Consider the following 17,444-nt stretch of genomic DNA (forward strand, 5'->3'; position numbering starts at 1 on the left):
GGGCAACATTTTTATCTTCCTATAGCGGATCACCAGGACTGCATTTTACATTATTAAACCATGTCATGGGCCATTCTAAAGCTACTTGCACGTCGTTTACACTTGGTTCAATGATGTCGTGCAGCACAATCAGCCATGCAAAACATTTGGGGGCACAGAAAAAAAGGATTAGGGATAGCTTCTTCAGGAGATAAATTATCATAGCAATGAATGAATGACATATCTCTTGCATGTTGTCATCACAAACCCAACGTTTTTAAAGAGTATACAATTTTCAATGTACGCATCTCAACAAGTATGGGTAGCTGCAGTCCAATATGGCGACCGGCGTATGGGCGAGTGGGTGTATCGAAAGGAGTGGGTGTATGGAAAGCGAATCAGCTAATTGGGCAGATTTGGTGCCACTCAAGAACGTTTTGCGTGGCTGATTGGGCTGTACGACGAATCGATAAGCCGGCTTCCTACTGGGTATCATGGTCGTGTCGCGGGCGGTAGCAAACGTGGCAATTTTTTTCTCTCACACTAAATGTTTAACGTATTTTGTTGCACCCCTTTTTTTACCCAATTTCTCCCCAATTTTGTCATATCCAATTACGATCTTGTCTCATCGCTGCAACTCCCCAATGGGCTTGGGAGAGTCATGCATCCTCCGAAACATGACCCGCCAAACCACGCTCCTTAACACCCACCCACTTAACCAGGAAGCCAGCCGCACTAATGTGTCGGAGGAAACACTGTTCAACTGACGACCGAAGTCTGCCTGCAGGCGCCCGGCCCGCCACAAGGAGTCGGTAGAGCGCGATGAGCCAAGTAAAGCCCCCCCGGCTAAACCCTCCCTTAACCCAGATGACGCTGGGCTAATTGTGCGCCGCCCTATGGGACTGCCGGTCACGGCCAGTTGTGACACAGCCTGGGATCAAACCCGGGTCTGTAGTGACGCCTCAAGCACTGCAATGCAATGCCTTAGAACGCTGTGCCACTCGGGAGACCCCCTACACAATTTTATTTCAAGTAGGACAGCAGCCTACAAAAAGAATAACTAATATTGATGACCATCTAGATGTCACCTTGATACATAACCTACATACACTCAATGGGGAAGGCATGAATCGCAACACCGGCACACAGTGCCCTTCGCTCCAGCTTGACAAGTACTACTGTCCGGCAACGGCATGGGAAGTCACAGTAAGCACACGCATACAATGCTGGAAGCAACAGTACACCCATCAAATACTTTTAAGCAAAAATAAACAATCATCAGTTTTATAACTGAAATTGTACAATTGTTTGTGTAAATCGAATTACGACTCAGACTCATCCTCTGGCTCTCGCGGTACGGTAGCTCAATGTACGGTAGTTGTGTGGTAAGAAACAAAAATAAATAAACACAGCTCAATCAAATCCTATAGCAGAGCACTTTCGACAACCCACTCCTTTCCACACGCCCACTACTTTCCTTTCGACACACCCACTCCTTTCCACACGCCCACTACTTTCCTTTCGACAACCCACTCCTTTCCACACGCCCACTACTTTCCTTTCGACACACCCACTCCTTTCCACACGCCAACTACTTTCCTTTCGACACACCCACTCCTTTCCACACGCCCACTACTTTCCTTTCGACACACCCACTCATTTCCACACGCCCACTACTTTCCTTTCGACACACCCACTCCTTTCCACACGCCCACTACTTTCCTTTCGACACACCCACTCCTTTCCACACGCCCACTACATTCCTTTCGACACACCCACTCGCCCATATTGAGATGCAGCTACCCCCTTCTCCATCTCAACAGGACATTTTTGCTTTTACACAATGTAGAAACCTAATATTCCACAAATGACACAAATGACTCAATGACAGGTATTCGTATCAATAATTTTGCTTTACTAATAAATGAATGTCTTTACAGTATTACATATTAGTTTCTAAGCCACAACATGTGCTTCAAAAGTAACTAGAATTCATATAGGCCCAATATAGGCTGTATCTAAATCATTTTCATGTGGTGCTCCCAACTTTTTAAAGTGTTTAATTTAGAGCCCTGACCACTACACACACATGCATCAGGAATGGCTGTCTTACTCCTTTGCAGGATGCAAGCAGCAGCAGAGTAGTGTGTGTGTGTGTGTGTATACACAGAACAGGATAGTTACATCACAGAAAGCTGAGTCCTACCTCTTCAAGCTCCAACCACTACGCCTGAAGGACCCATACTTCCAACGACACTCTGTGATTTATTCATAGCTTTAGTGTTACGCTACCAAACAAAAACATGAATGTCGTTTCTCACAACAATAAAAAATTTAAAAAACAGAAATATACAATGTGATTGGATTCATAGTGGAAAAATCTACATCAACAAAGGGAAAGTGGAGAAAAAGGGACACAGAAAGAGAGAGAGAGAAAGAGAGAGAGAGAGAGTGCCAGCGAGAGAGAGAGCGAGAGAAAGTGAGAAAGAGAGGCACACATAGAAAGAAAGACAGAGAGAGAGAGAGAGAGATAGAAAGTGAGAAAGAGAGACACACACAGGAGAGAGAGAGAGAGAGAGAGAGAGAGAGAGAGAGAGAGAGAGAGAGAGAGAGAGAGAGAGAGAGAGAGAGAGAGAGAGAGCGAGAGAGAGAGAGAGAGAGAGAGAGAGGGTCCTGGGGCCCTAATTGACAAAGAAACAAACCAAAACAAAGGCAAAGTCTTCTCATGTTTGTTGATTTCAAAAAAGCTTTTGACTCAATTTGGCAAGAGGGTCTGCTATACAAATTGATGGAAAGTGGTGTTGGGGGAAAAACATACAACATTATAAAATCTATGTACACAAACAATAAGTGTGCGGGTAAAATTGGCAAAAAGCACACACATTTCTTTCCACAGGGCCGTGGGGTGAGACAGGAATGCAGCTTAAGCCCCACCCTCTTCAACATATATATCAACGAATTGGCGAGGGCACTAGAACAGTCTTCAGCACCCGGCCTCACCCTACTAGAATCTGAAGTCAAATGTCTACTGTTTGCTGATGATCTGGTGCTTCTGTCACCAACCAAGGAGGGCCTACAGCAGCACCTAGATCTTCTGCACAGAATCTGTCAGACCTGAGCCCTGACAGTAAATCTCAGTAAGACAAAAATAATGGTGTTCCAAAAAAGGTCCAGTTGCCAGGACCACAAATACAAATTCCATCTAGACACCGTTGCCCTAGAGCACACAAAAAACTATACATACCTCGGCCTAAACATCAGCGCCATAGGTAACTTCCACAAAGCTGTGAACGATCTGAGAGACAAGGCAAGAAGGGCCTTCTATGCCATCAAAAGGAACATAAAATTCGACATACCAATTAGGATCTGGCTAAAAAAATATAAAAATATAAAAATACTTGAATCAGTTATAGAACCCCCATTGCCATTTATGGTTGTGAGGTCTGGGGTCCGTTCACCAACCAAGAATTCACAAAATGGGACAAACACCAAATTGAGACGCTGCATGCTGAATTCTGCAAAGATATCCTCTGTGTACAACGTAAAACACCAAATAATGCATGCCGAGCAGAATTAGGCTGATACCAGCTAATGATCAAAATACAGAAAAGAGCTGTTCAATTCTACAACCACCTAAATGGAAGCGATTACCAAACCTTCCATAACAAAGCCATCACCTACAGAGAGATGAACCTGGAGAAGAGTCCCCTAAGCAAGCTGATCCTGGGGCTCTGTTCACAAACACAAACAGACCCCACAGAGCCCCAGGACAGGAACACAATTAGACCCAACCAAATCATGAGAAAATAAAAAGATAATTACTTGACACATTGGAAAGAATCAACAAAAAAACAGAGCAAACTAGAATACCATTTGGCCCTAAACAGAGAGTACACAGTGGCAGAATACCTGACCACTTTGACTGACCCAAACTTAAGGAAAGCTTTGACTATGTACAGACTCAGTGAGCATAGCCTTGCTATTGAGAAAGGCCGCTGTAGGCAGACCTGGCTATGTGCACGCTGCCCACAAAATGAGGTGGAAACTGAGCTGCACTTCCTAACCTCCTGCCAAATGTATTACCATATTAGACACACATTTTCCCCTCAGATTACACAGATCCAAAAAGAATTAGAAAACAAACCCAATTTTGATAAACTCCCATATCTACTGGGTGAAATACCACAGTGTGCAATCACAGCAGCAATATTTGTGACCTGTTGCCACAAGAAAAGGGCAACCAGTGAAGAACAAACACCATTGTAAATACAACCCATATTTATGTTTATTTATTTTCCAATTTGTACTTTAACTATTTGCACATTGTTACAACACTGTATATAGACATAATATGACATTTGAAATGTCTTTATTCTTTTGGAACTTTTGTGAGTGTAATGTTTACTGTAATTTTTTTAATAGTTTATTTCACTTTTGTTTATTATCTATTTCACTTGCTTTGACAATGGAAACGTATGTTTCCAATGCCAATAAAGCCCTTAAATTGAATTGAGAGAGAGAGAGGGTGAAAATCCAGATTACATATCTGTTTCCAGAGCCTATTCCTGTTTTCCCTACTGGCTCTCCAGAGCTTTGTCCCGCTTCTGCTCTTGCCAAGGGCTCTGCCTGCCTGCCTGCCTCTCTGCCTGCTGTGCTGGGAAGAGGGGAATGTTTCCAGGGAAGGTGTGTGTTGCTTACATTATCATAGCTGACAACACTCCCTGTAATACCTCCTAGCTCCCCAACATCCTCATATCGCTTGCTTCGCTAAACATGCGATGAGAGAGAGAGAATGTGAGAGAGAATAGGACAGAGAGAAAGAGAGAGAGTGAAGAGAAAGAGAGAGATCCTGCCTGCCTTCAAATACACCGCTGCCTGAGTTCAATATGCCACCACTCCCCCTAACACTCTCAAAGGCAGAACTTGTCATGCACGTGAGAGCACAGCATTTATACCACTTGTTTTTGTTGTTTATTCTAGTATCAAAAAGCACACAGAGAAATGCTGCTATACAGTACACTAATTAGGGGCTTCCATTGTGTGCTTTAAAGCGAGTCCAAAAGCAGCAGAATGTCACACATTTAAGAGCAAAGCAAATAATCACTATGACGAATGAGTAACAGTAAAAAATACAAATGTAAATAAATCTCTCAGCTAATAAAGACAGTGGGTTTCTATTCTTTCTTTAATAAGAGCTCAATTTCTCTCATAATTCACTAGAAAGACTGCCAAGACAGAACCAAAGAAGCCCACTTGGTTTAGAGAGATCTAAAATAGAAACAGAAAAACATAGTGAAGGGCTTATAAGAGCATATCGAGTGACCGGGAGCCAGTTCAATACGGGGAGCAGCGTGTCATTTGTATGATTAAATTATATGCTAGATTACCGAGAAAGCTCGGAAAGCCTCAAGCCTCATTCCTCCAATTCCAACCCATCAAGGAAATATTAGAAATACGAAAGGAAACTAAATGGGACACGTCAGCGTTTAATACTCCCTCCCTCCCTCCCGCCCTCCTCATCCTCCTCCACCCAAAATAAACCATTAGGCAGTTAAGTGCCGGGGCGCCAAGGAAAAGATAATTGAAGGTGTCGGTGAGAGGCTTGTGCATTTCCCTTCACCCTGAACATGCAGAATGGGAGCAGGCTCAACTCGTTTTTCCAAGGCTACAGTCAGTTAGTCAGTCAGTCACTAGATCCCAACTGATAGTGCTGTCGACTGATGAGCATCAATATGGGGGATAGCGGTTGGTAAACAAACAGCCAAACTACCACCCCCCCAACCACCTATCAGAGTGAAAAAGAGGTAGACGCCACCTGCTAGTAGATCCCCTCCCTATCTATCTCCCACTGAATCACCAAGCACAGCTCCTTTCCTCCTGTCTCCTCCCACGCCCCAACTGTCACTCCTGGAGGCAAAATAATGTAAATGAGACAGCTCAGTAAAAATCTCACAATTTTAACAACCCCACCAGACATAAACTTCACTGGGCATAGGTGAGAGAGACAGAGAGAGAGTTTCTAAATCTGATAGGGGCCTTCCAGCAGGTAGCATAAGACTTGTATCTGAGTCTACAATCTCCAGAAGGTCTCAGACTGGATCTGGACTGACTCCATACAGGCTGAGCCCATTTAGCAGCAATGACACAACACAAGACATCCCATCTAAACAACGCAACACAACCAGGTCAGATTTAATCTACAGCAGACAAGTCTGTCGGCTTTAATCTGTGGAAGGAACCAGCAGCCGGGGAGATTCACTGATAGCTAACATAGCTGCTAAAAAATATTTGCATGGAATATGTGTAAGAGGTTGTTTTAAACTCCTACAATTGTGAGACTGGAAGGGGTTTGATGAATACAGGCCACATAGACTGGCCACAGTGTCATCGGTTAAGGATACATTTCCTCAAAGTAGTCGATGTGTGGAGGCTGTAGGATGTCGAGAGCCGAGAGCACCTGTGGAGAGGAGAGGAGGTCAGGCACGTCTGCAGGGAGGGGAGGGTGAGAGGGAACAGAGAGACGGATCAGAGAGAGTAAAGAGAGAAAGCGAATAGAGAGTAGGAAAGGACAGAGAGGAAGAAACGAGGGTGGGAGGTGACAGGTGGAAGAGAAGGAAAGAGGGAGAGACCAAGAGAGGGGAGGGCATTGACATAGAGGAGGGAGGAGGGAGGCTATCCATCCACTCACGTTATCATGTTTGAAGAAGCACAGCATCTTCAGCTCGCGGAAGACCCTCTTACAGGAGACGAGGTTCTGGAAGACGTTGGGCATCTTTTTGAGGGCGACGCGCTTTCCATTCCTGGGGTCCGTCACTGACCTGGAGTGGAGGGAGAGGATTAGAGCATGAGACAAGACCCTCACAGACAGCACACAGCAAGCTCCTGTCATAGCCGTGTAGTTGGTGCCCGGACCCTTATTCAGAGTGAGTGGCAATACAGTAATCGATTAAAAACAATAGCATGAACAAACAAGCATAGTCCCTAAGAAATGATCAATACTAAACAGTGCTATGAGAGAAAGTTCAGGTTAAATGCTGCATTGGTTACGCTACTAAAGGTACTATCATCTTAGCCAGGGTGTGATTTGGTTACACTACTAAAGGTACTATCATCTTAGCCAGGGTGCGATTTGGTTACACTACTAGAGGTACTATCATCTTAGCCAGGGTGCGATTTGGTTACACTACTAGAGGTACTATCATCTTAGCCAGGGTGCGATTTGGTTACACTACTAGAGGTACTATCATCTTAGCCAGGGTGCGATTTGGTTACACTACTAGAGGTACTATCATCTTAGCCAGGGTGCGATTTGGTTACACTACTAAAGGTACTATCATCTTAGCAGGGGTGAGATTTGGTTACGCTACTAGAGGTACTATCATCTTAGCAGGGGTGACGTAACTGCAAACCAACAAATACATCTCACACCAGGAAGTTCACATTCAGTGGTGTTCCTGTATTAAATAGCATTATTTATTAAATGTTCCTTAAAAGGAAACGTCTTCATAACAACCACCTGACCCCAGCCTTAAGAGGAAGATTAAGCCAAAGCTCTTTACAATTCCCATCAGAAGAAAACAGAAAGGTTGTGAAATAGGGGTTATTTATTTCCACTGAGATGGAGGTCATTGAGGCACACTGTGTAGTTTGTCAACATGCAACTAATGTAACACGGACCAGAACAGAAGTATTTATAAATCCACATAATCACTCAAATGATGTGTCAAAGGTAAAGGTAATAAAAGTTATTACCAAAGTGTGGAGACGAGAAGAAAGTGTGATCTGATAGAGAGAATACGGTAAATGGTTAACTGGATTAAGTATTTGTTTAATTTATCATGCCTGTACGTACAGTGAGGGAAAAAAGTATTTGATCCCCTGCTGATTTTGTACGTTTGCCCACTGACAAAGACATGATCAGTCTATAATTTTAATGGTAGGTTTATTTGAACAGTGAGAGACAGAATAACAACAAAAACAATCCAGAAAAACGCATGTCAAAAATGTTATAAATTGATTTGCATTTTAATGAGGGAAATAAGCATTTCACCCCCTCTCATTCAGAAAGACTTCTGGCTCCCAGGTGTATTTTATACAGGTAACGAGCTGAGATTAGGAGCACACTCTTAAAGGGAGTGCTCCTAATCTCAGCTTGTTACCTGTATAAAAGACACCTGTCCACAGAAGCAATCAATCAATCAGATTCCAAATTCTCCACCATGGCATTGATCTTGTCAATGATCTCAAGGCAGCTGGGACCATAGTCACCAAGAAAACAATTGGTAACACACTATGCCGTGAAGAACTGAAATCCTGCAGCGCCCACAAGGTCCCCCTGCTCAAGAAAGCACATATACAGGGCCATCTGAAGTTTGCCAATGAACATCTGAATGATTCAGAGGAGAACTGGGTGAAAGTGTTGTGGTCAGATGAGACCAAAATCGAGCTCTTTGGCATCAACTCAACTCGCCGTGTTTGGAGGAGGAGGAATGCTGCCTATGACCCCAAGAACACCATCCCCACCGTCAAACATGGAGGTGGAAACATTATGCTTTGGGGGTGTTTTTCTGCTAAGGGGACAGGACAAATTCACCGCATCAAAGGGACGATGGACGGCGCCATGTACCGTCAAATCTTGGGTGAGAACCTCCTTCCCTCAGCCAGGGCATTGAAAATGGGTCGTGGATGGGTATTCCAGCATGACAATGACCCAAAACACACGGCCAAGGCAACAAAGGAGTGGCTCAAGAAGAAGCACATGAAGGTCCTGGAGTGGCCTAGCCAGTCTCCAGACCTTAATCCCATAGAAAATCTGTGGAGGGAGCTGAAGGTTCGAGTTGCCAAACGTCAGCCTCGAAATCTTAATAACTTGGAGAAGATCTGCAAAGAGGAGTGGGACAAAATCCCTCCTGAGATGTGTGCAAACCTGGTGGCCAACTACAAGAAACGTCTGACCTCTGTGATTGCCAACAAGGGTTTTGCCACCAAGTACTAAGTCATGTTTTGCAGAGGGGTCAAATACTTATTTCCCTCATTAAAATGCAAATCAATTTATAAAATTTTTGACATTGCGTTTTTCTGGATTTATTTGTTGTTATTCTGTCTCTCACTGTTCAAATAAACCTACCATTAAAATTATAGACTGATCATGTCTTTGTCAGTGGGCAAACGTACAAAATCAGCAGGGGATCAAATACTTTTTTCCCTCACTGTATGCCACAGATGGATCATTAACAGACAGGCAGATCTCACACACACGCACACACGGCTGCAGTTGAAGCAACTCTCCGCAGGTGATCTAAGCAGATGGAGCAGACAGCCATGTGAGTGAGACAGGCCAGACCTCCACTGGCACCCACATCTCACTTAAAGGACACACACACGTAGACACAAACACACGCAAACGTGCGCACACAAACACACACTTATGTACACTGCAGCACCCCGCACAGTCGCACACAAACTCACATACACCAATGTACCCATGAACCCTCTCTCTCTCTCACACACACACACGCACAGACACTCACACACACACACACTTCCAGGCCGAGAGATGAGAAGCAGTAACCACCATGAGGATCTCTCAGACCCTCACAGTTTTTAATCAGCAAGCCTTTTAGAGATGAAACACTTTCCCAAAAGGATTGTATCCCCCACTTCAAACAGAGCAGGAAAAATAAACCATAAAACCATAAGAGTTTAATCTAAGAAGAAAAGGCTGGTTCCACATTTTATTTCCTTCTTCCAGAATGGCCAGGAGTGAAAAATGGATCCGTCGATTGTGGTTTGATTCAAACCTACTGCCAGGTACCATGCAGCAAGCCTTCTGATATGGGCCGACAGGGTACCTGCTGATCAAGACATCACTGGGAGAGTACGGGGAGGCATGGGGGGAATCAAGTGGGAGGGGGGATCCTGATGCAACTTTTCGCTTGGATGGCCCGACTACGCACCGACTCACGGTGACACACAGTGACAAGTTCAGAGGAGAGCCAAGGGAACCCCTGTTGGAACTCAGGGCTGAAGCCTGTCTGGCCAACCGGATCTTGTCATAAATACAACATACAGCTGCCTCCACTCAGTGGCGATGGCTGCTGAAACAGTCTGCATCTCTGGCAGAACATTGATCTGTGTGGTTGAGACCTGTGTGCTGTGCCGCCTGCTATCCACTGCCCAAATCTAGCAAGAATCCATTTCAATACTGCACACGTTAGTGAGCGTAACATGTTTGTATAATTTGAATTTTTAGGACAATACCTACGAATCTTTGAAATATACCATCTTGCTTTCGACGGAGTCTTGTGCTGCATAAATTTGCTAATGCAATATCCCCACCTCCATGGAGTAACCTATACACCTCCGTGGAGTAACCTATACACCTCCGTGGAGTAACCTATGCACCTCAGTGGAGTAACCTATGCACCTCCGTTTCCTGTTTAAAATATATTTTGAGATATAGGTTTTAACGCCAGCCTGGGCTCTCTCAAGCGTCAACTTTACGGGGAACGTACTAGCGAATGTGCCACAGTTCATCTTGTCCCATCGTTACATTTCATTACACAACGGGTGGGTCTAATCCTGAATGCTGATTGGTTAAAACTGCATTCCAGCCGGTGTCTATTCCACAAGTGGCCACCAGCTAAATCTATGATGTTAAAATGCCTATCTACTCTGTTCCATCTGACTGCGCAATCTACTGTCTCATCAACCCAGCCAGGCACTTTATAAACTTGATCTCCACTATAAAAAGCATCTAGACATCATCTCCCCTTTCTTTTCGACTGTCTCGGGCCTAACAACACCTGTGCTTCTCAGGCATTATCACTTAAACAGCTACATTGTCATATTCAGAAAAATCAAACAAAGGCCTGTTTGAAATGTCAATAATCATGTTATTTCTTGCTGCACACCAAATGAGATCACACGTGGCCTGGTGAATTTACTGACAGCAACAAGCCTTATTTTCCACCGCGAGGTTAACGCAATCGATAATGATTTTTTTTAGAAGAGGTATTTTAGACCCCAAAAAAAGGGGAGGCAGAAGGGAGAAGCAGAAGGTATCTCATCTGTTTATTATTAATAGATGGTGTGTTTCAGGCTGCTAGTGAAGGATCTGCGGTCACAGCAGCAACATTCTGTGGTTTCTGGGCCAAACCGTTCGGACACTACAGACCGATTTTCGGGATGTCTCATGGTCTGACAAACACCACTCTAGCTCTGTCACCTTTCACCGCAGATGCGGAAGTGCGACATAGGCGGATGCGGTGGATTGAGACGCACGCATCCAATGCGAAAAATAGGGCGCAGACATCGACCTTACAGGGTTTTTAGCAACAAAGCCTGGCCTCCTCACCGATCCTCCATCCCAACACACACTCCTCCTTCATCCCAGGGACTCAGGCCCTCACCTCGGCAAACTTCACAACCGTGGACACATGCATGTTGGGCCCGGCCTGGTCCACGTACCGCCTGGCTCCTGGGAGTCTCAGAGAGGAGGTCACAAGGGGTTACCAGGTGTCGGCCGGGATGGACGTGTGAGTTAGGCCGGTTTGAGTCAGACTCATTAGAAGTAGGCTTGGGCGGTATACCGTATATACCTTATACCAGGGTATTTGGAAATAGCCACAGGATGGTTTTTCAATACCGTCAATACCAATGAAACTATTTCTTTGAAGTTTTTTTTAACACATTTGAATATTTGTAGCTACTTTTTAAATAAATACCTGCAGTCAACTTATGCAATACGTTAGGAGATAAAGCAGATCGCGTTCTACCTTTCTCTTGTCACCTTATTTTTCTTTATGACGCTTACCAGTAGTCCCCAGTCACAGTATGGAATACACAACTAAATGTTTGCCAGCTAGATATCTTATAACAAATACAATTTTCTAAATACTCTGCAGTTGTGCATTTGGTTTGCTAATTTAGTAGCTATACTGAACAAAAATATAAACGCAACATGCAACGATTACACCGATTTTACTGAGTTACAGTTCATATTAGGAAATCAGTTAATTAAAATAAATTCATTAGGCCCTAATCTATGGATTTCACATGACTGGGCAGGGGCACAGCCATGGGTGGGCTGGGAGGGCATAGGCCCACGCACTGGGGAGCCAGGCCCAGGCCCAGCCAATCAGAATTAGTTTTCCCCCACAAAATGGCTTTATTACAGACAGAAATACTCCTCAGTTTCATCAGCTATCCGGGTGGCTGGTCTCAGACGATCCCGCAGGTAAAGAAGCCGGATGTGGAGGTCCTGGGCTGGCGTGGTTACACGTGGTCTGTGGTTGTGAGGCCGGTTGGACGTACTGCCAAATTCTCTAAAAAGACGTTGGAAGCGGCTTATGGTAGAGAAATGAACATTCAATTCTCTGGCAACAGTTCTGGTGGACATCCCTGCAGTCAGCATGTCAATCAATCAATTAATCAAATGTATTCATAAAGCCCTTTTTACATCAGCAGATGTCACAAAGTGTTATACAGAAACCCAGCCTAAAACCCCAAACAGCAAGCAATGCAGATGTAGAAGCACAGTGGCTAGGAAAAACTCTCTAGAAAGGCAGAAATCTAGGAAGAATAATAACAAGTACATGCATGTCAACTGCACACTTCCTCAAAACTTGAGATATCTGTGGCATTGTGTTGTGTGACAAAACTGCACATTTTAGAGTGTCCTTTTATTGTCCCCAGCACAAGGTGCACCTGTGTAATGATCATGCTGTTTAATCAGCTTCTTGATATGCTACACCTGTATGGTGGATGGATTAACATTGCAAAGGATAAATACTAACAGGGATGTAAACACATTTGTGCACAACATCTTAGAGAAATAAGCTTTTTGTGCGTATTTGAACATTTCTGGGATCTTTTATTTTGGCTCATGAAACATGGGACCAACACTTCACATGTTGCGTTTATATTTTTGTTCAGTATAGTTATCTAGCTAAGGTGGTTAGCTTCTTGCAAAATCAAGCTTATCTTGGTAACAGCAGAGAATCCCCTCCAGGATCTGTATAAAATGTTTGCAATGCGCTCATTAGCATTTAGCTGGCGTTCATTATGGGATTTTACATGTACTTGTTAGCATTGCTAACCTTCGGATTACAGAGGCTCGGTAGGGTTTGAAAATAGTGGTCCTTGTGTTCAGTGCCAGTATTAACGAATTTCCCGGGATGGCACAAGGTCATCGTGGGACGAGATTGTCCGCGGCACTGTGGAGGCACGAGCTGGGAAAAAGAGTACGACCCGGAGACCGATGAGAGCGGGGACGGACCGTCGCCTACGCGTCCCAGAAGCAAGCGGTTGCCAACCCTGTGTCTACGGATGCGGAGTCGGGGTCCGAGGGGGCGCCGGAACCAACCTCACCTGATGAACAACCGGAGGAGGAGCCCATGCTCCCCCTGCTCGATTTCGAGGGACCCGCCGAGACACCTGCCCTGAGCCCCCTGAGGGGACAGTTCGGCACCGCCCAGTGGGAGGAACCGAACTTGAAAGCCACCGCGGCCCAAGTGATAGTGGTGGATGGCCAGCTTCTTCCGGGGGTAAGTAACTGGCAATACCCCCATTTCCAAATAAAAAATAACCTTTTGTATCAGGTGTCGCACGAACAGGGGGAACTTCGAGAAGTGCTGTTGCTGGCCCACACCCATTTGTTGGGGGCGCACCTGGGAATGTTGAAGACCCGAGAACGGATCGCCACCCGGTTCCACTGCCCGGGATGAGGCGGGCCGTGGAAGACTATTGCCGCAGCTGCCCGGAGTGTCAAATCACCGCCCCAAAAGCACACTTCCGGAACCCGCTGGTTCCCCTACCGATCATCAGAGTGCCATTTGAACGCATCGCCATGGACATAGTGGGTCCCCTGGTAAAAACGGCCCGAGGACACCGGTACATCCTGGTAATAGTAGATTATGCCACCCAATATCCCGAGGCCATTCCCCTACGGTCTTAAAGTTTTACTACAGAGACAGACAGATGGATATTTTAAGACAATAAGGCGCCTTACGTCAGGTTTAAAAAGGTTATACATCTTCTTTTAGATCGAAAGTGTTAGTTTTTCATTAATTAACTTCTAAGAGCTGTTCCACCTCTTCAGCCGGGTGGGCATCCCGATCGAGATCCTGACCAACCAAGGTACCGAGTTCATGTTCCGACTGATGAAAGATGTGTGTGCTCTCCTACAGATAAAGCAGATCCGGACCACTGTCTTTTAGCCGCAGACGGATGGGCTCAAACGGTTCAATAAGACGCTCAAACAAATGCTGCGGAAGGTCATCGAGCAGGATGGAAAGAACTGGTACCAGCTACTACCCCACCTAATGTTCTCGATCCAAGAAGTGCCCCAGGCATCCACTGGGTTTACCCCTTTTGAACTCCTCTACGGGAGGAGGCCACGCGGCCTCCTGGATCTCGCCAAGGAGGTGTGGGAAGCCCAGCCGACCCCCTTACGCAGCGTGGTGGAACACGTAGAGACGATGAGGGAGCGGATGACAGCCATATGGCCAGTGGTAAGGGAACATATGGAGAAGGACCAGCGCGCCCAAGTCAAATCTAATCAAATCACATTTTATTGGCCACATGCGCCGAATACAACAGATGCAGACATTACAGTGAAATGCTTACTTACAGCCCTTAACCAACAGTGCATTTATTTTTTAATAATAAAGTAAAATAAAACAACAACAAAAAAGTGTTGAGAAAAAAAGAGCAGAAGTAAAATAAAATAACAGTAGGGAGGCTATATATACAGGGGGGTACCAGTACAGAGTCAATGTGCGGGGGCACCGGCTAGTTGAGGTAGTTGAAGTAATATGTACATGTGGGTAGAGTTAAAGTGACTATGCATAAATAATTAACAGAGTAGCAGCAGCGTAAAAAGATGGGGTGGGGGGTGGGGGTGGGGGGGCAGTGCAAATAGTCTGGGTAGCCATGATTAGCTGTTCAGGAGTCTTATGGCTTGGGGGTAGAAGCTGTTGAGAAGTCTTTTGGACCTAGACTTGGCACTCCGGTACCGCTTGCCGTGCGGTAGCAGAGAGAACAATCTATGACTAGGGTGGCAGGAGTCTTTGACAATTTTGAGGGCCTTCCTCTGACACCGCCTGGTATAGAGGTCCTGGATGGCAGGAAGCTTGGCCCCAGTGATGTACTGGGCCGTACGCACTACCCTCTGTAGTGCCTTGCGGTCGGAGGCCGAGCAGTTGCCATACCAGGCGGTGATGCAACCAGTCAGGATGCTCTCGATGGTGCAGCTGTAGAATTTTTTGAGGATCTGAGGACCCATGCCAAATCTTTTCAGTCTCCTGAGGGGGAATAGGCTTTGTCGTGCCCTGTTCACGACTGTCTTTGTGTGTTTGGACCATGATAGTTCGTTGGTGATGTGGACACCAAGGAACTTTAAGCTCTCAACCTGTTCCACTACAGCCCCGTCGATGAGAATGGGGGCGTGCTCAGTCCTCTTTTTTTTCCTGTAGTCCACAATCATTTCCTTTGTCTTGGTCACATTGAGGGAGAGGTTGTTATCCTGGCACCACAATCCTGGTCTACAATCGGGGGACCCAGCCCCGAGAGTTCCAGGTGGGTGACAAGGTGCTAGTTTTAATCCCCACCACAGAAAGTAAGGTCCTGGCAACATGGCACGGGCCATACGAGGTGACAGAGAAGCTGGGACCCGTAAATTACCGCGTATGGCAGCCAGGGAGACGGAAACCCCAACAGATTTACCACGTGAACCTATTGAAGAGGTGGCACGTGAGGACAGCCTTGGCTGTGTTGTGGTCGTCAAAACCTGGGAGGTCGATGGGACCAGTGGTTGTTTCCGAGCAATGAGGACCTCGGACCGCTCATCGATCGGAACACTGCCGTGTTTTCCAAGAAACCGGGCTGAACAACCCTCATTGAACACCACGTCTGCACCCGGCCCGGAGAAACGGTACAAAAGAGGCCATACCGGATACCCGAGGCCCGAAGGAAGGCCGTGAAGCAGGAGGTGGAGGCTATGCTGAGGATGGGAGTCGTCGAAGAATCCCACAGCGCATGGTGCAGCCCCATCGTGTTGGTACCCAAACCAGACGTTAGTCTGCGTTTATGCAATTACTTCCGGGGGTTGAACGACATCAGTTTGTTCGATGCATACCCCATGCCGAGGGTAGATGAGCTCATCAACCGGTTGGGAAAGGCCCGGTACATCGGCACCCTGGACCTGACCAAGGGATATTGGCAGGTACCCTTGGCAGCCTCCTTTGGTATATTGGTATAAGCCACCGGACGGCTTATACCAATACCGGGTCCTCCCGTTCGGTCTCCATGGAGCCCCGCCCACATTCCAGGGCCAGATGGACCGAGTCCTCCGACCCCACCAACATTTGGTATAAGCCATTATCATCCACAGCCAAGGTTGGGAAAAGCACCTGACGCGCCTCCAGGCAGTACTGGAGGCGTTCAGGCAAGCCGGGTTGACAGCGAATCCCAAGAAATGCAAGCTGGTGGGATTCTATAGCCGGTTTATCCTCAACTTTGCGGGAAGGAACATCCCATCATGTACATACGCCGGAAGATGAAACCCCGAGAAAATAAGTACTTGATTGTCGAGAAAGTGTCTAGCGGTGAAGTGGGCGCTAGACAATCTTAAGTATTACCTGTTGGGCACCCACTTCACCCTGGTCACAGACCATGCTCCCTTGGTCTGGAAGGCCAGGGGAAAGGACACGAACGATCGAGTCACCAGGTGGTTCTTGTCCCTTCAACACATCTCTTTTTCTGTTGTGCACAGGTCAGGGGCGATGCATGGGAATGACTTCTAACACTTTTATTCACATTTGCCCTAAAAGTTCTTAACAGCTATGAGATGGCTTTTTCATAGTTTAGCTTGGGTTTCAATTCTGTTTCTGGATTGTAGAATGTACTAGTTTAATTTATAGTAGTACAACATATCCCATCGGGTTCACATCCCAATAGTTTTTAAATTTTTTGAATCAGTCTCTATGGGGGAAGAACACATCAAGGCTAAAATGGCAGAAACAGCAGTAACATAAGTAATAGTAAGCCCTTAAAGAGGTTCAGCACAGCACAGTGAATGAATGGTCCTGCTCACACACACCCATGCATGTGTTAGTGTCTGACAACCTACGGCTGTTCAAACAGGGCTTTAGAGACGATCTGGTGTCAGCTAGCATAGTGCTCCCTCTGCTTGTTTCAAAGCTCTGCAGATGTGTCAACTACCTAGTTATTCTTTAATTAAAAAGTGTAATTACAGTCACAGACGCACAACGGCAGCAGTTTCAACATGCCCAGGGCATAGAAGAACACGGAGGATGAAAAGTGACATAGCCGCGAGACGGTTTTAAGAAAGAGAGAGAGAGACAGGGACCACAGCACACTGGCTCACTTTCTCCGATCTAATCTCGCTAGAGAATCAGATTAGGAGGATACATTTGGTGACAGCAAGAGAATAGGAAGATGAA

At 45.9% G+C, this 17,444-nt stretch overlaps 1 protein-coding gene across 1 annotated transcript in view; it reads right to left on the reverse strand.

Annotated features, from left to right (window-relative positions):
• LOC311101647 (serine/threonine-protein kinase NLK2-like) overlaps positions 1 to 17,444 on the reverse strand; it is a 93,920-nt gene that overhangs the window by 59,869 nt on the left and 16,607 nt on the right. Inside the window, exons 2-3 of the mRNA XM_084142786.1 lie at positions 6,668 to 6,797; positions 6,381 to 6,436 (exon numbers count right to left, since the gene is read on the reverse strand). Of these exons, the coding sequence (XP_083998912.1) occupies positions 6,381 to 6,436; positions 6,668 to 6,797 (186 nt within the window). The remainder of the gene's footprint in view (positions 1 to 6,380; positions 6,437 to 6,667; positions 6,798 to 17,444) is intronic.

Source organism: Coregonus lavaretus, assembly GCF_964263955.1.
Source record: "Coregonus lavaretus genome assembly, chromosome: 26".
NCBI lineage: Eukaryota > Metazoa > Chordata > Actinopteri > Salmoniformes > Salmonidae > Coregonus > Coregonus lavaretus.